We start from the raw sequence: 19733 nt of genomic DNA on the forward strand, positions 1-19733 counted from the left end.
ATCCTACGGTAACTAAAACAAAAGCCACATTACAGAAAGTTAATCTGCATGAAAAAGCAGAAAGTTATGTCCTAGTTGAAGGGACAAGATAAAACTCCAAAAAACAACTAAGAGGAGACAGGCAACGTTCCAGAAAAAGAATTCAGAATAATTATAGTGAAGATGATACAGGATCTCGGAAAAATAATGGAGGCAAAGATTGAGAAGATTCAAGAAATGTTTACCAAAGACCTAGAAGAACTAAAGAACAAATCAACAGAGATGAATAATACACTGGAAGGAATCAACAGCAGAATAACTGAGGCAGAACAGATAAATGACCGGAAGGACAGAATGGTGGAAATCACTGCCACAGAACAGAATACAGAAACAAATAACGAAAATAAATGAAGACAGACTAAGAGACCTCTGGGACAACATTAAACACACTGTTTGCATTATAGGGGTCCTAGAAGGAGGAGAGAGAGAGAAAGGACATGAGAAAATATGTGAAGAGATGATAGTTGAAAACTTACTTCCCTAACATGGGAAAGAAAATAGTCAACCAAGTCCAGGAAGCACAGAGAATCTCAGGCAGGATAAACCCAAGAAGGAATACACGGAGACATAAGTAATCAAAACGACAAAAATTAAAGACAGAGACAAAATATTAACAGCAACAAGGGAAAAATGACAAATAATCTACAAGGGGAACTCCCATCAGGCCATCAGCTGATTTCTCAGTAGAAACTCTACAAGCCAGAAGAATGTCATGATATGCTTAAAGTGACGAAAAGGAAGAACCTACAACCAAGAATACTCTACCCAGCAAGACTCTTCTTCAGATTTGATGGAGAAATCAAAAGCTTTCTAGACAAGCAAAAGTTAAGAGAATTCAGCACCACCAAACCAGCATTACATTACAACAAATGCTAAAGGAACTTCTCTAGATAGGAAAACAAGAGAAGGAAAAGACCTACCTGTAGAAAATAAGCCCCAAACAATTAAAACAGCAACAGGATCATACATATTGATAATTATCTTAAATGTAAATGGATTAAATGCACCAATCAAAAGACACAGACTGGCTGAGATGAAAACATGTGCATGTGTGTACTTCCACTTACCACATCACTCTGCTTGATCCCCCAAATTGTACATAACTATTTTATATTGTAGGTTAACCATGTTCCCATTATGGCTTGCAATTGCAATTATCTTTTATTTTTTGTCTACCTATTGATCATGAAAATTGATAAACATCTTTTATTACTGTGATTATGCAACTATTACTTAAAACCATTGTATCATGATTCGTCAAAAGAAAAATAACAGAACTCTCCATCACCAAAGCTACCATTTAATAGAAAAACCTGTAATCACACTTTTTAAAATCCAGATGCGTATCAGTTATCTTGGAATTTTTTGAAAAATACAGCTGCCTAGGTATTATTTTTTTTCACCAGAGCCCCAGATGTTTCTAATGAGCAGTCATGTTTCAAAACTACTGAACTACATGAGGATCTCTCACTTTTATCTAGTTTGTTTCACTTTTTCTATTTCAAATTCAGTGTTGCCATTCATTTAGTTTATGTTTTCCAATTTCTCGATCTCTTTTTTCTTTTTGTGTTCTTTCTCAAGACTTTATCAAGCACAGTAGAAAAGTTTTTGTATATATATACATAGGTAATAAGTATAATACATATATTTTAGAAAACTTACAAATTTTTGCCTAACTAAAATATTTGTGACATTTTGAGTCCACTTAATTGACAGTATGAATAGAATGCTAGATTTCTAATTTTAAATAAGTAGATATGCAGCAAGCAACAAAGGTTTACTATATAGCATAGGGAACTATAGCCAATATTTTGTAATAACCTATAATGGAAAATACTTTCAAAAATAATATACATGTATATGTATAACTGAATCACACACAAAAAAAGGAGTCTACTCTTTGAAATTTAGTAATGTTTATCTTTATGCCAATTTTTCTAAATGTCCTATGGAAATTTAATAACAATGTATGAGATATATGAGATACAAAATTTTAAATATATTTGCGTAGGGTATAAGATTAATATAAATTAAGCAAAAAAACTATTATATTTAAATTATTAATGACATCATTCAAGATGCTCCTATTCTTTTTTTTTTTTTTTAATTTTTTATTAGTTGGAGGCTAATTACTTCACATTTCAGTGGGTTTTGTCGTACATTGATATGAATCAGCCATAGATTTACACGTATTCCCCATCCCGATTCCCCCTCCCACCTCCCTCTCCACCCGATTCCTCTGGGTCTTCCCAGTGCACCAGGCCCGAGCACTTGTCCCATGCATCCCACCTGGGCTGGGGATCTGTTTCACCATAGATAGTATACATGCTGCTCTTTTGAAACATCCCACCCTCACCTTCTCCCACAGAGTTCAATAGTCTGTTCTGTATTTCTGTGTCTCTTTTTCTGTTTTGCATATAGGGTTATCGTTACCATCTTTCTAAATTCCATATATATGCGTTAGTATGCTGTAATGTTCTTTATCTTTCTGGCTTACTTCACTCTGTATAAGGGGCTCCAGTTTCATCCATCTCATTAGGACTGGTTCAAATGAATTCTTTTTAACGGCTGAGTAATATTCCATGGTGTATATGTACCACAGCTTCCTTATCCATTCATCTGCTGATGGGCATCTAGGTTGCTTCCATGTCCTGGCTATTACAAACAGTGCTGCAATGAACATTGGGGTGCACGTGTCTCTTTCAGATCTGGTAAGATGCTCCTATTCTTATTTTTTCTGCACTGGATAAAATATTCTCAGAGAAATGTTAACATGTCTCACTATGATTATATACATTTTTCTCTTCCCTTATATTTTTTCTGATTTTTGCTCTATGTATCTTTTTTCTTCGTTGTCAACTGTCTAATGGTTCATGATTTCTATCTTCTTTGTAAATTGTACTTTTAGCATTAAAAATATTCATCTTTGTTTCACTTAAAAATAAATAAAAAATTTTTTTAAAACCAGAGACATCACTTTGCCAACAAAGGTTTATACAGTCAAAGCTATGGTTTTTCCATTAGTCATGTACAGGTGTGAGAACTGGATCATAAAGAAGACTGAGCACAGAAGAACTGATGCTTTCAAACTGTGGTGTTGGAGAAGACTCTTGAGAGTCCCCTGGACACCAAACAGATCAAACCAGTCCATCCTAGAGGAAATCAACCCTGAATATTCACTGAAGGACTGACGCTGAGGCTGAAGCTCCGATACTTTGGCCACCTGATGTGAAGAGCTGACTCACTGGAAAAGACCCTGATGCTGGGAAAGGTTGAGGGTAGGAGAAGGGGATGACAGAGGATGAGATGGTTGGATGGCATCACCAACTCAATGAACATGAGTTTCAGCAAACTCCAGAAGACAGTGAAAGACAGGTAGGCCTGGCTGCAGTCCATGGGGTTGCAAAGAGTTTGACATGACTTAGTGGCTGAACAACAAAAAAGTAGTCAAGAGAAAAAAAGACTGAGGATGAAACTAGGTTCCTAAAGGGGAGGCAATTATATAAGATAAATGTCCTGCTTATTCAGAATTTAGAAATATAAAACATGAAAAAGAGATGAATAGAAAACCAAAATAATAAATGATGAAATCATCTTGGACTGGAGTATCTAAGATTTCTCTATGAATGTGAAATTTTAAGAGAGCACGGAAAACATAATAGAACATAGAGAACAGAGAAGGGAATTCATTCTAGGCAGAGAAAAGGGTACAAAAAGAAACAAATTAAGATGAGATGTTTGATACAATAAGTATATTGGTCTGCCTGTATTAGTATGCTTTTAGTCAGTGTATGGGGTCATTGTCATCTACTAAATCAGTATTGATAAGCAATTAGGAGCTTACCCTAGGAGTAAGATATTTTAAATAGGAAATAGCAGTAAAAACAGTGATTCAGAAAGGTTCGGTTTAATACAATTTACAGAAAGGATTGAAAATGGCTAAAAACAAACAAGATCCACTAGGTTGCTACTCTAATGCTGCCGCTGCTAAGTCGCTTCAGTCATGTCCGACTCTGTGCGACCCCATGGACTGTAGCCCACCAGGCTCCTCTGTCCCTGGGATTCTCCAGGCAAGAATACTGGAGCAGTTGCCATTTCCTCCTCCAATGCATGCATGCATGCTAAGTCGCTTCAGTCGTGTCCGACTCTGTGAGATCCTACGGACAGCAGCCCAGCAGGCTCCTCTGTCCACAGGATTCTCCAGGCAAGAACACTGGAGTGGGCTGCCATTTCCTTCTCCAACCCTAATGCTCGTGGCTGTTTAGTCACCAAGCCATATCTGACTCTTCTGTGACCCCATGGACTGTAGCCTGCCAACCTCCTCTGTCCATGGGATTTCCCAGACAAAAATACTGGAGTGGGTTGCCATTTTCTTCTCCAGGCAATCTTCCTGACCCAGAGATCAAACCCATGTCTCCAGCACTGGCAGGCAGATTTTATACCACTGAGACACCAAGGAAGCCCCACCTTAATGCTAGTATGAAATAATAAAGGGCGATAGGTTAATGGAGCAAACAAAACCAGGATCACCCAAATGTGCAAGTCAGAACTCAACGTGTCAGGTATACAACTAAGCACAAGATTAAAACAAAATAAGGGGATACTAATAACAACCATACAAAACAATTTTGTAAACTTAAACTAAAATGGAGAAATTAAAAAAAAAATCTTACCAGAACTAAGTCAAGAAAAAATAAGTAGCCCAAATAAGTCTTTTAACTATCACATGGATACAGTAGTTAAAAATACATTCACAAAGAAAATACCAGGCACAGATGGTTTCATAGGCCAATTCTACCAAAATCTGAAGAAACAGACCATTTAAATTTTATACAAATTCTTCAGGACAATTATAAAAAAGAAGAAATTTCAACCCAATTCATGAAACAAGCATAGCCCTAATATTAAAACTAGCCAAAGTCATTACAAGAAAGGAAAATTAAGGCCCATTTCATTCAAAAATATACATGTTAAAAAAAATCTAAACAAATATTGAATTAAATTCAATATCGAATTAAATTCAACAGTGCATAAAAAAAGAATATATCATGACCAACTGGGCTTATCTTAGATATGAAAGAATGATTTAATATTAGAAAAATTCATAAATGTAACTAATCATATTAACATATTAAGAGGGAAAATAAAAATGATCATCTTAATAGATGCAGTAAAACATTTGAAAAAACTTAGTCTTTCCATAATAAGGACACTTACTGAATTATTAAAAGAATGTCCTTACCTGAAAAAGACTATTAAGGAAAAAAAATCTGAAATGGGAAATGGTAAAAGCATTCCCTCTAAAATCACAATGATTTTATTGGAGGTTTAAACCAATAAGATAGGAAAAATAAATTAGCGACACAGGGATTCAAAATAAGGAAATAAAACTGGTATTATTTGATATAGTAATTTAGATAGAAATACTTCTCTCAAACCAACAAATAACAGAGATAACAGAGTTTAGGAAGATGGCTAAATATAATATTAAGACAAAAAAATTATCTTTTATACTAGCAGCAAACATCTAGAAAACACAATTGAAGAAAAGATGATTTATAACAGAGATATCAAGGAATTAAAAAAACTCTAACAAAAAATGTAAAAGATCTTTATCAAGAAAATTATGCAACATATTAAAGATAATAAAAGCAAATATAAAAGTAAATAAATAAAAGCCAGTCTAAATAGAGAAACATATTATGTTTGAGACTTAATATCATGAAGATATAAATTCTCCCCAAGTTCACATATATATATTCAATGTTATTCGAGTCAAAATTCCAACAGAAGTTTTCGTACAGTTTGATAAGATGACTAAAATTTATATGAAGAACCCAGGGTCAAGAACAGGAAGGATATTTCTAAAAAAGAGCAGGTAGGGGAGACATGATCTATTAGATATAAGAACTTATAAAGAAGTGAAAAGAATTAAGTCAGGGTGCTATTGGCACAGAGACAGACAAAGTGATCAGTACAATTCAGGAAACACATACACACGTATGGAACACATATACAACAGGGGTGGCATGTCAGATAAATAAGGAAATATGGATGTTCAAAAAAGGGTGATCCATGTGGGAAAAAGGTAAAATTGAAACCCTACCTCACATGATATACCAAAATCCAATTCCTGATGAATTATGGACATAGATATCAAAAATTAAAACTTAAATGTATAGGTAAATATCTTTCATAACTTCAGATAGATAGCAATTTATTAAACAAGATACAAAAAGCACTGGCTTTAAAATACAAATTTCCATCATCAAAAAACACCCATAACAAGTAAAACAATAAAGTACCAACTTGGAGAAGCAGTATCATGAATATATAAACAATGCCCATAAATCAAAAAGAAAAGTACATTAACCCTACAGAAAAGTTAACTTAAGACTTTCACAGAAAAAACACATATGCCACTAGGCATCAAGACCCTTTCAACACGATTAGTGACCAGGGAGATGTAAACCCAGACCACGAAGAAGTACCATTTTAGAATGAGCTGGCTGGCAAAAATCAAAGAGGCCTAACAATACCACATATTGGAGTACATGGCTACACAGTAACCTAGATATTGCTAGTACAGGTATAAACTCGAGCCTCTACTTCAGAAAGCACTTTGGTATTTCCTCCTAAAATTTTACATTTACCTATCAGATGTAGTATGGTACTTCTGGTTACACACCAGGAGAAATTCACACATATACAATAGATGTACAAAAATAAGTAGAGCTGCACAGTTCAGAGTGATGCAAATGAAAACTAAAACACTAACTTATGAAGAGGAAACAATTATTTAAGCTCCCCAGGTGGCTCATTGGTAGAGTCTCCCTGCCAATGCAGGAGCCATGGGTTCCATCCCTGGATCAGGAAGATCCCCTGGAGGAGGAAATGGAAACCCACTCCAGTATTCTTCCCTGGGAAATCCCATGGACAGAGGAGCCTGGTGGGCTACAGTCCACGGGGTCACAAGAGTCGGACAGCACTCAGTGACTAAACAACAGCAAACAATTGCTTACTCTGCATGCATGTTTATGCAATCACTATTGTACACCATGCAAAATAAGCTGGATAAATCTTAATAAATACACAGAACATGATACTTTTTATAAAGTTAAAATTTTATACATACACAGCCGTTTCAGGATTAGAAAAAATACAGAAAGTAGAAAGCAAGGAAATGAGATACAGAATTCAGCATGCAGGTTACTCAGATGAGGGAGGGAGGATGAAAGCTATGTGGGGGGACACAGGGAATGACAGATGACAGGTTTACTTGGGTAGGTTTACTAGGGTGAGTTCTAAGGTGCTTACTGAGTGAGTAAGTGAAGTCGCTCAGTCGTGTCCGACTCTTTGCGATCCCGTGGACTGTAGCCCACCAGGCTCTTCCATCCATGGGATTCTCCAGGCAAGAATACTGGAGTGGGTTGCCATTTTCTTCTCCAGGGATCTTCCCAACCCAGGGATCCTGGGTCTCCCACATTGCAGGCAGATGCTTTAACCTCTGAGCCACCAGGAAAGCCAATCAAATGAATAACTAAAGTAAAGGAGGGCAGGAATGTATGTCATCCATCAGGGATAATCAATACGTTCATTTTGTGTACTGGAAGGTCAATTTTTTAAAAAGGAAAAAAGAAAAGCACAAGCATCATCATTAACTGATAAGCTCTCTTCCTTAGTCATTCCCAATCGTTACACATTAAAGGTGCTAGTTGCTTTATCTCGAGTGTTACTCAAATCTGTTCACATCTATCCCTACTAGGAGTGTTACCCACTCTGGCATGGACTTCTACAGAAGTCTATTAACTGCTATGTCATCTCATACCCTATACCACTCCTTCTTCCTCAAACACATTCCCCACACTGGAGCCAAAGTGATCTCTTCTAAATGAAAATCTAATCACACCACCCTTCTTAAAACACCTCAGTAACCTTCTACTGCTCTTAGGATACAGACAAAGGGCTCAAGCATGATCCGCCTCTGTCGGCACCTTGGCAGGAAGCGGAGAGTCAGTCTCTAATATCCACCTTCTCGCTCTTCCAGAACCAAGGACTCACATATATCTGGGTCCACATTCACCTGGAATGAAGACAGCTCCCCACTCTCCTCTGCCACTAAGTACAGTCCTGTGACTTAGTTCTAGCCAAAGAGAAGAAAGCAGGCGACACAGGAAAATTCTAGAAAACGTCTGTCAAAAAGGAGTGTGCTGTCCTCTCCTACTGTCGAGAATGTGGAGTTGAGACGAAACAGCTGAGGCTCCAACTATCATCTCAGACCAAGAAGTGACTCTGGAATAGAAAGCACAGGAACAAAGCAAAAAAGCCTGCCACCCTGCTGGCTTTGACAGTGGATGGGAAAACCTGTCTTTCTCATAAACCGCTGTTTCTCTACAGTTGATCACACTAAACCGACTCACGCGCTGCGTGTATCTCTCGCCACCCTGCCGTGTTCTCGCCAGTCCAGCTGCGCTGGCCTTCTTCCAGTGCACGCTCCCAGCCCTGCTCCCTTCTACCACACAGCTGTAGTAATCGGGGATGATCCTCAGCTTCCTTCCCCCACTTAATACCTACTTAACCTTTAGATTTCAGCTGAATTGTCACTCACTCAGAGAAGCTTCCTCAGATCTCCCTGAAAGGTCAGTCCCATTTTCACATGTGTAGTGAAGAATTTAGACTCGCCTAAGAGAGGCCTGGCCCTGGCCGTTGGCCCCCGGGCGGTGACCTCTAAGCTCCTGAAGAGCATGCCTGGTAAAGTGTCCGTGTTCACCTGGGGGTTGGGAACCACGCAGACAGTCTCACAACGTGACTGGGGTGGGTTCTGGATCCACAGCTCAGGCTTCGTGGGGCTGGAGACCGAGGACCAATAAAAACTGAATACCAGGCATCAGTTGAGACGGCCTGAATGCTGTGCACTTTGTCACAATCACTGCCGGTGAAGTTGGCGCTGTCTGTGACTCCCCTGGGAGAAGACAGCCGGAAGCAGTGTGCAGAGAACGCTCCTGGACTCTGACCCATGTGTCTCTTCACATGGCTGAGTTTAATGTGTCCTTTCACTGTAATAAAGCCATCGTGTGACTATAACAGTTTATTACATAGCTTACGGTGAGGTCTGTGTCTCTTTCTAACAAATTACAGAACCTGAGGATGGTCTTGGGGACTCCCCAAACTGGCAAGCGTCAGAAGGGAAGGTGGACTGAAGACCCAAAACTCTGCAGTCAGTGTCCAAAGTGAGCGTAGTCTTAATAGATTATTTTCAAACTTCACAAGATGGTTCACTCCATGTAGCATTTATTTCCACTATAGTTTTTCATTTCACTGCCTAACCTATCTCCTCCACTAAACTCTGAACACCTTCGAGGGCAGGGATGCTGACTGCAGCTTGCCTCCCAAGCACCTGTCACAGTATCTGGCACATTGCAGACATGCAACCGATCTTCCCTGAAAGACTGAACAGGCAGAGACACACACACACCCAACACCACCACAGCATGACCTCAACAGTACATCAGACAGAACTCAGCTTCTCATCAGCGAAACAGTAACACGACAACAATGTTTTGCAGAGAAGCATTATCAAAAAGGTCATTCCTGGATCCTTAAACACAAATTATAATTACCAGAAGACAATTTCTTTTCTCAATATTTTGTTAATCAATGACCCACACACTTGCATACTTTCAATTACAGCATATGATTAGCCTAAGACAGGCAGTAACAGTCTCTAAATTGATGCGATTCCATACAGAAATAACAAAACTATATATTTAGTTAATCTATGTGACCTTATCACAAATAGATACAATTTTAATTTTTTTAATGTCTGAAAATATTCCTCAGAGTCCAGATTAGAAATCATTACTATAAGCTCGTAAAGCCTAGAACCATAGGATTATATGTTAGGTAATATATACTATTAAAGTTCCCACACAGGCTCATAGGATACATATATCAAAGGAACTGATATTAATGTTGAATTACTGACCAGGAACTGCTGGCACAGTACAGAATAAAAAATATGACATAACTAGGAAATCACTAATCTGGAATATTAGTAAACATGGCAGTAATAGTGTAATATAAATAAAACATTAAATTATAGTAAGGTAGAAATGCAATACAGAACTAGAAAAATATCACAGGACTCCAAAAAGTATAAATTCATACTTTAGTAACATTTTTTTTCTTTATAGAGGATTTTCTTATACCTTAAAAAAAACACCCAGGCCTCTATAAGTCAGACATCATTAGTGTTTTAGTGTTAGTGAATTCCAGTGCTCTTTAGTTACAATATTCTTTCTACATTTATTGGATACTGACCATGTGCTAGGAACTATACATGAAAACAAAACACCTGACTCCTGGGTTTACAATTTAGTATGGAAGAAATATAATTAAATAATAGACATACACAAAGAAAAACATCTTGAAAAATATAAATTGTTTTAAGTGGTTATCTCTGCAGTAGGGATTATAAGGGTCTTTATTTTCTACATCATACAATCATTATGCTTACATTTTTGTATAATGGGTATACAGTCTTATATACCTTTAAAAAATAACAAAAATGTTCTTAAAAATTAGAAAAATCACTTGAAGGATGAAATTATCTGTCCCTTATGTCTTCTGAACTATCTAGAATATCACACACTATGATTATAATTATATTATTATAATTATTGTAGTACAATGGTACTTACACAAATACAAAATATTACAACTCATAAATGGACTATCTGCATCACATTAGAAGAATCTCAAAATGTTTATCCTTAAGAAGTGAGTTAAAAAATTACAGGACACTTATATTAAGAAGGACGACAGATGATGAGATGGTTGGATGGCATCACCAACTCGAAGGACATGAGTTTGGGTAAACTCCGGGAGTTGGTGATGGACAGGGAGGCCTAGCGTGCTGCAGTTCACGGGATCACAGAGTCAGACACCACTGAGCGAATGAACTGACCGAACTGACTATACTAATAATGCTTTTAAAAGAAGTGGTGGTGTGACATGGGATGGACTTCAAGGTAGCAGTGCCTGGGTTTGCACCCAGCTCTGCCACTGACTTGGGCAAGTTCCTTAATCTCTCTGGGACTCAGTTTCCACATCTGTGAAATAACGAGGAAGCTGTAAAACCACATAGGGTTGTGAGGATCAGTTACTACAAGTAAATTAATAAAAAATAAGATATATATAAGTACCTAATAAACCTTCAATATGTTATCTAATATTGTTATGTGCACTGAAAGGGAACAAAATCAAATTTTAAGTGAAAAAAGAAGCAAAATATTCTGCACAACAGTCCAACTTCAGTTAAAAAACTGATAATAAGAATGTGTCAACAGATGCATAGAGAATGTGGGAGGTAGTACAGAATGTGAAACCACAAACCTGGGCTTTAGACCTGGGTTTAAATTCTGGATCCACCATGTACTAGCTGTGGGACCTCAGCCAAGTAAGTTTTTCTAGGCCTCAATTTCTTCATCTGTGAAATGAGGATAACAACCTCACAGGGCTGCTGCAAGGATTAAATAAATAATATAGTCTAAAGCACAACATCTGGCACACAACAGGAATGGTAAACATTGGCTTCCATTGGTACCGTTACCATGGCAGTAATAACACATCAAAGAGACATGCCCGTCTGACCCACCATTATACCCCTAGTATCTAAAGTAAAGTCCGGCACAAAGGAAGTGCTCAACAGCTATTTGATGATTAAATGAATGAGTCAAACTGTTGGGTGGGGTTAGTAGACACAGGTGTATATTCATCATGACATTTCTGTAACTTAAGTACTTTAACTACACAATGATAAAATAATGTTTTTCTAATCCTTGAAGTAAAGCAAGAAAATTCTAATTTCTCTAAAAACACTCAGTTCTTAAAAGCTGGGAGGAAAACAAGAAGTAATAAAAGAAGAGCAAAAAGAAAAACAAGCTACTAACTGGAACAGGAAACGTTTGGTTAAAAGGGCAGTAATGAGAATTAGCAGTTTTATTGTTTCCACCTTTCTAAAGGTTTAACAGTTTAATCTTTTGAGTCTTAGAAAGAAATGCTATTTTCAAACAAATGCAATCATCTTTAGCTCAGATTTTATATATTAATCAAGCTTCTTTCTCTTTTTTCTCAGCATTCTCTTTTCCAGCTGTTCCAAACAATGGACTCTAAAATATGTAGGCATCTAATAATGTTGCTTAAATGTTTATTGTATACATTACAACAGCAGTTCTCAAAATGGGATACATGGACCGCTGGTTTTCCCCTGCTTTCATATTGCCACTGCAGCATAATCGCAACCGTGGGTAACACTGCTGGTATTTTATTAAGATACCTAGGCAGTGGCACTGAATTCTTTCACTGACACATAGGCATAATTCTAAAAACTAACAAAACAAAAACCAGTTTTTACTGAAGAACGTCTTTGATAAAGCAGTAAAAATTATTTTTATTGCATTTTGACCTCAGAGTACAATTCTTTAATATTTGCTGAGTGAAACAGGAAGTACAAATAAAGCACTTCTACTGTAAACCAAAATATGCCAGCCAATTCCAGGAAAGGCACTCTTGTTACTGTTTGAACTGTCAGCTAAGTTTTCTCCAGGAACATCATTTTTACTTGAAAGGACATATGGCAGATAAATAGTTGTTCAAGCTATATCTGGCAGATATTCTCTTGAAATGTGTGAATTGAGTCTGTCACTTTAAGGAAAACACCTGATAATATTTGGTATTCTTGATAAAATTTGAGCTTTCAAGTGAAAACTAGAATTTTCTAAGACTTAGATCCACCACTGTGAGTTTAAAAGTTTCATGATACTTAACAATTTTTCTGATGATACAGATGATAATATTAATAAATGTGACTTGTTATAATGTGTATACTCATATATACTAACATTTACAAAATCAAAATCAGTCGGTAAATTTTCAAAATGACCAACGCACAATGTTATCACATGCTACAGGAGTAAGGATTTTAATAAAACGAAGTACAAAGGTTACTAATATGAGTTCAGATTTCACATTGCAACCAATCTTTAGAAGAGGGACATTTTTGGAGTTTTGATATAATATCAAAGAATATCCATAATTTCCTGGAAAAGAAATGAACATACTCCTCCCGCCTCAACTATGTACATGTGTGAGACTAAATTTTCTTCATATATTTCAACTGAAAACAAGACAAAACAAAAATATTGCAACAGACTGAATAAAGCTGATAGGAGAAGCCAGCTGTGTGCTATTAACCCAGACATTAAAGAGGTTTACAGAAATGTAAAGCAATGCAGTCTTTTTTGCTTTGGTAAATATACATATGTTTTATTTTAAAAATGTTATCATTTACAGAATTTACTCTTTTAAATCAATTAATATTTTAAATGTCTCAGTTTAATATCTAAATGATAAATATTAATAAATAAAATTCAAATAAAGAAGATCTTTTGGGATCTCAATAATTTTAAGAATGTAAAGGAATCCTAAGACCAAGAAACTTGAGAGCTGCTACACTAGAGACACACAGGTGGAAAAGAATCTTGTTTATAAAAAGCGTTGCTCTTGAGACTTCAAAGTGTCCAAGGAACATACCTGCTTGGCAAAAAAGATTGTGTCCAGTCTGGAGTCCTGAACCACAGAGCCTGCTGGTTCTTCTCCTGGCTGCCACTTGAAAAGAAAAATCAACCCATGAACTGGCCTACAAAATAAAATATAAATTAGTGACACCAAACCCTGCTTCCTATATGTGCTATGCTTAGTCACTCAGTCATGTCCAACTCTTTGTGAGCCCATGGACTGTAGCTTGCCAGGCTCCTCTGTCCATGGGATTCTCCAGGCAAGAATACTGGAGTGGGTTGCCATGCCCTTCTCCAGGGGATCTTCCCAACCCAGGGATCAAACCCAGGTCTCCCGCATTGTGGGAAGATTCTTTACTTCCTATAAAACATTGTCAATATATTAAGTTTTAGTCATTTACTTAAGAAATACAGTGAAAATGAAGTAAATGTGGGAAAATTTTTTACAATTTCTATTGCTACTCATAGTTACTAGAATGTTGCCCAAGATAAGGCTAACAAAACTTAAAATTACATCAATTAAAATGGAATTATAATGAAAGGTATATTCTTTTTTTTTTTTTTTATTATTATTTTTTTTTCCAGTGGGTTTTGTCATACATTGATATGAATCAGCCATGGATTTACATGTATTCCCAATCCCGATCCCCCCTCCCACCTCCCTCTCCACCCGATTCCTCTGGGTCTTGTGAATTATTCAGTTCTACCTCTTATCACCCTCACTTAAAAACAGAATGAACGCTGCAAAACTAGAAGTTGTTAGCCCTAGAGTGAATTCCAATATACAGGAACAAAATTCACGTAGGATGCTTACAGATAAATCAGCTGATGGCATATATACTGCAAACTATGTAATTATTGGATGGATGCTGCATCTCACACATAATAAAGTTACCCACTTCCCTACAATGGTTGTTACCACTGAACAATTAAATCACCACGTGAGGAGTCTCTCCAGTTTTTCACCACTACCTTCCACACAACAAATTCTTTCCTATTCCGCAAAGACAGCTTAAATGATACACCTTTAATTAACCTTCCCTGATCATCCTCTTACTTCATCTAAAATGACTGTTCCTTTTGTGGGGAAGGAAAAAATGGGGGGGGGTGGTAAACTATTTCCTTACTAAAGATATTAAAAGCATATCCCTAGAGTCCCCATTCCAGGACTCTAAGAATGCTCCCCACATTGAAAACTCTTCTAGCCTTCCATCTGTAATACAGGGTTGGTGCTTGTGGACACAGAGGTTTCAGGGCTAGGGAGAGACTCAGACAAGTGACTCCAGTCAGAAGGACGGGGTAAGAGGAAGGTACTTCCAGGCATCAACATTTGGAATCTGAACTGACACCTCCCCACGAGGCAATGTAATAATGTAGGGGAAAAAAGTTCTGAATTATTATCAATATATTGCGTTAGCCAAATACATTATCTGTTAAATAGAGTTTTGTAGACTGACCTATTATTCATGTGTTTGTGTTAAAATGTGTTCCACATTCTAACACTATTGATCTATAAAGTGAATGTTGTTAAAAAAAAGTTGACCAATCAGTACTTTGTTGATATGAAATTATACAGACCTAGTTTTGAATCCCTTGTGAATTACTTATCTATGATCATCAGGTTCTTGGTTATAAAATAGGAATAATATCGACTTTTTTCTGTTTTTGAAAGTCACCCAGTCTTTGCGACCCCATGGACTCTACAGTCCATGGAATTCTCTAGGCCAGAATACTGGACTGGGTAGCCTTTCCCTTCTCCAGGGGATCTTCCCAACCCAGGGATCGAACCCAGGTCTCCTGCATTGCAGGAGGATTCTTTACCAGTTGAGTCACAAGGGAAGCCCAAGAATACTGGAGTGGGTAGCCTATCCCTTCTCCAGGGGATCTTCCTGACTCAGGAATTGAACCGGGGTCTCCTGTATTGCAGGAGGATTCTTTACCAACTGAGCTATGAGGGAAGCCCCTTACACAGTTGAAAAAAATAAAGGAGATAATGTGCTTAAGTTTGCTTAAGTATAGACATATTTTTAACATAATTTAAAATACACTTACTTTAATTTTTCAAAATTCTCAGGCTCTAAACTCCATATTTCTTCTACTTGGGCGCCTCGGCAACCTGAAATGAGAAATTATTTCTTCAGGAGACAGAACTACGCATTTTCCCCTTCACCGTTAAATAAAATACCAATGGAAAGAAATGCACATTTAGGGGCAATACAACATGACAAATTAAAATGGTAAAACTGATCAAGTTCACAGTCAAATCCTAGCCCTTTCTTTACTATTTTCTAATTATTTACAAAGGGAGTATATTACTTTGACAACTTTAAAAACTTTCCCCATTTATTTTCACTGAAGCACCACCCATGACTGTCCCTTCTCAGTCTCTCTCTATCTCTGGCTCCTCTTCATCCACCCTCTTCACTCAGCTGCTAAGTTTCCACAATTCTGCCCGTGGCCCTCTTTCTTCCTTACTGTCCACTTGATCCATAAGGTGGGAATACATAACTACCACTTAACAGTGACTTTCAGATCACATATTCAGATCTGATCCCTTTCCAAAATTCCAATACTATATATTTTAAAATACAAATTATTATACAAATTAAAATTTTATACTATACAAATTAAAATTTTAATTTAATGTCAACTACATCAGAGTCCCCCAATGGTTCTCAACCAAGATAATCCCCCTCTCCCTCGCAGAACATTTCAAAATGTCTGAAGACATTTTTACTGCCACTATTGTCACTTGGGGGGGCAGGTAGCATCTAGTACATAGAAGCCAGAGATACTGAATATCCTACCTGCACAGGACAGCACCCAAAAACAAATAATTACTTGGCCCAAAGTGTCAAAACAAAATGAATTATCAAACCCAAAGTGTCTAATCCCAAAAAGGCAAGAGGACCAAGGTGGAGAATCCAGCTCTAGTAGTTCATATGGTGGTAACTGTATTCTGGTTAAAACGTGGCCTCCAAATTGCCAGGGTCTGAACCCTGCCTCCATTACCATTGAACTTCTTGCCCCCATACTCATAGAGCTGTTGTTAGGAATAAAGATTACTTATTATCTCATAAGATAATTTATTATGCATGACATACATTCAATACAGTGCCTCCACACACTTTATGGAGAAGGGCATGGCAACCCACTTCAGTATTCTTGCCTGGAGAATTCCACAGACAGAGGAGCATGGTGGGCTTACAGTCCATGCGGTCATAGCCAGACACAACTGAGTGACTAACACTTTCACACACTTTAAGGGTTCACTAAATGTCAGGTAGTAGTATTATCACAAGAGAAAAAAACAAAAACAAAAAAAACAGTCATATTTACCAGTAACTTCAATGGGTAAAGTGCTTTAAATGGATTTTCTCTAACTCCTACAAAGCAAGTATTATGTGAAAGAGGCTTAGGGATAGTAGGTGTCTTGCCTAAATTCACTACACTAACATATGCCAAAAAATTAATTAAAACATGTCTGGTTCCAAAGTCTGGGCATTTTTCTAATACTCCAGATTATTTTCCAGTCAGAGCTGGAGAAGCTTTTAGACCAACTGCAAAACTGAGTTGGTTTAAAAAAAAAAATTGGACCAACCAACTCTGTGACTTTGGGCAGTAAATTTATACCATTTACTACCACAATTTGCTCTGTTCAGCGAATATCTACTAGCACCCACTCAGGCATTAAAGTTACAGGTACGAGGAGAGTTACTATGTTTTTTGTGTGTGTGCTTAGTCACTCTATTGTGTCCGACTCTTTGTGACCCCATGGACTGTAGCCCACTAGGCTCCTCTGTCCACAGGGATTCTCCAGGCAAGATTATTGGAGTGGGTAGCCTATCCCTTCTCCAGGGGACCTTCCTGACCCCGGAATCAAACCGGGGTCTCCTGCATTGCAGGTGGATTCTTTACCAGCTGAGCTACGAGGGAGGCCCTCTGTTATTTGTAGCAGAGAAGAACTAGAAACAACCCACACGTGTACAACATGTTGCTAGATGTCCACATAATTAAGCTGGGGAAAAAAACCTTATGAAACTGAACCTATAATTATACCAGTGTCAGAAAAGGGCACAAAAGGGCAGTGATGCAACTGCTAACACTGGTTATGCTACTGGAAATCTACTGTAAAAAGGCCAAACATTAAAACATTGCTCATATCACACAAAAACACGATGACAAAAGTCACTAAGAGTCCCAAAATCTTTTGCAAAGGCATAATTTCAAGTGGTGGCAATGTTTAAATAACCTTATGTTAGACACAAGCACATCTCTGTAAAAGGAAAACACAGTACCCAATTTGATGTATAAGGAGATAGATGTTTCTAATCTATCTAATAATATCTAATAGTCTCCTTGTGAAAATGTAAAAGTGTTAGTCACTCAGTCGTGTCCAGCTCTTTGCATCCCCACAGACTGTGGCCCAAAGGCCCTCCTCTGTCCATTGAATTCTCCTGGCAAGAATAGTGCAATGGGTTTCCATTCCCTTCTCCAGGGGATCTTCCCAAGTCAGAGATCGAACCCGGGTCTCCTGCATTGCAGGTAGATTCTTTACCATCTGAGCCACCAGGGAAGCCCAATATTCCCTTTATGTACATTCAATTTCAAATAATGCAGGTTATAATGGAAATAAAAATAAGCAATTATTCTAGAGGCCTGGGTTGTAATCCTAGCAATGCCTTTAAGTTCTTTGCCTTTAGCATGAAAATGTCTTTGAGCCTCACTTTCCTCAAGTTTAAAATGAGAATACTACCTGCTTCATCCAATCCTCAAAATTCTCTAGTGAGGTATACATTCTCAAATACCAAGCACAAAGAATCACCATGCTGACTTCTCTAATATTTATTAAGTAAAATGTTGAGTGGGAGTTGAGCTTTAAAAAGTTAATGAATTGCTGGTATTTAACAAATACATTCAGCACTCAGTATCCATAGGTTCTGTATGCATGAGTCAACCAAACACAGGTTGCAAACACATGCCAAGCATGGTATTAGGCCCTAACAAGGACAAAAAATAATAAACTACTTTAACAATATTTAAAAACTTCAACCTGGGGCTCTCCCAATGGCTCAGCAGTAAAGAATCCGCCTGCAAGTGCAAGAGATGCAAGTGACACGGGTTCGATCCCTGGGTTGGGAAGATCCCCTGGAGAAGGAAATGGCAAACCACTCCAGTATTCTTGTCTGAACCATTCCACGGACAGAGAAGCCTGGTGGGCTACAGTCCATGGGGTGGCAAAGAGTAGGACACAAATGAGCACACACAGATATATACAAGAACTTCAACCTAGTAGGAAACAAATATATATGACTCAAAGACTATGCAGTCTGCATACTTTGCATATGACAAGTACATGGGCTGCGTTCTGCAAGTTAAGAGGTAGCAGAATATCACTGCAGGTCAGAAAAATACTTTGAAGAACAGCTAACCTGGGCCTTAAATAGGATAACCAAATAATCCGCCATTCAAACCAGAACACTGCTTTTATCTAATTGATTTTACTTAATAAAACATTAAATAAAATTTTAATTAATTCATTAAACTGTTTAAAAATATTTATATATTGACAAACACATTTGTACTATAGTGCTGGTGGTTCCATAAAATAGCTCTATTGAGAAACTAATTCTAAAAATAATATTCTTAACAATATACCTGAAGTCTTTCTCCCCAAGAAAAATCCTCTGGGTAAGCGCTTCCTAACTGTTGTGCGTGCTCAGTTGTGTCTCTGTGACCCCATGGACTGTAGCCTGCCAGGTTTCTCTGTCCATGGGATTTCTCAGGCAAGAATACTGGAGTGGGTTGCCATTTCCTACTTTGAGGCATCTTCCCAATCCAGGGATTGAACCAGAATCTCCTGTGTCGCCTGAATTGACAGGTGGATTCTTTAACACTAAGCCACTATCAATGACTTAAATTTAATTGACTGCTAGGGACGGTATCTTTCAACCAAGAGCTTGGACACATTGATTGCCAAACCCATGACTGTATAAACAGCTCCACCAGAAGCAGCAGGCATTGTGCCAGCTTCTGCACCTCCCACAAAAACAGCCCCAGATATCTTTCCCAAGCCCATTTTCAGTTATTACATGGCACAGACAAATGCCATTCAAC

General features: G+C 37.6%; 1 protein-coding gene across 2 annotated transcripts in view; it reads right to left on the reverse strand.

Annotated features, from left to right (window-relative positions):
• The window catches only part of UCHL5 (ubiquitin C-terminal hydrolase L5), a 43801-nt gene that overhangs the window by 19167 nt on the left and 4901 nt on the right, over positions 1-19733 (reverse strand). For both annotated transcript variants that reach the window (XM_043486324.1, XM_043486323.1), the window contains exons 2-3: positions 15669-15732; positions 13633-13738 (exon numbers count right to left, since the gene is read on the reverse strand). In XM_043486324.1, the coding sequence (XP_043342259.1) occupies positions 13633-13738; positions 15669-15732 (170 nt within the window). The remainder of the gene's footprint in view (positions 1-13632; positions 13739-15668; positions 15733-19733) is intronic.

Source organism: Cervus canadensis, chromosome 13 (genome assembly GCF_019320065.1).
Source record: "Cervus canadensis isolate Bull #8, Minnesota chromosome 13, ASM1932006v1, whole genome shotgun sequence".
NCBI lineage: Eukaryota > Metazoa > Chordata > Mammalia > Artiodactyla > Cervidae > Cervus > Cervus canadensis.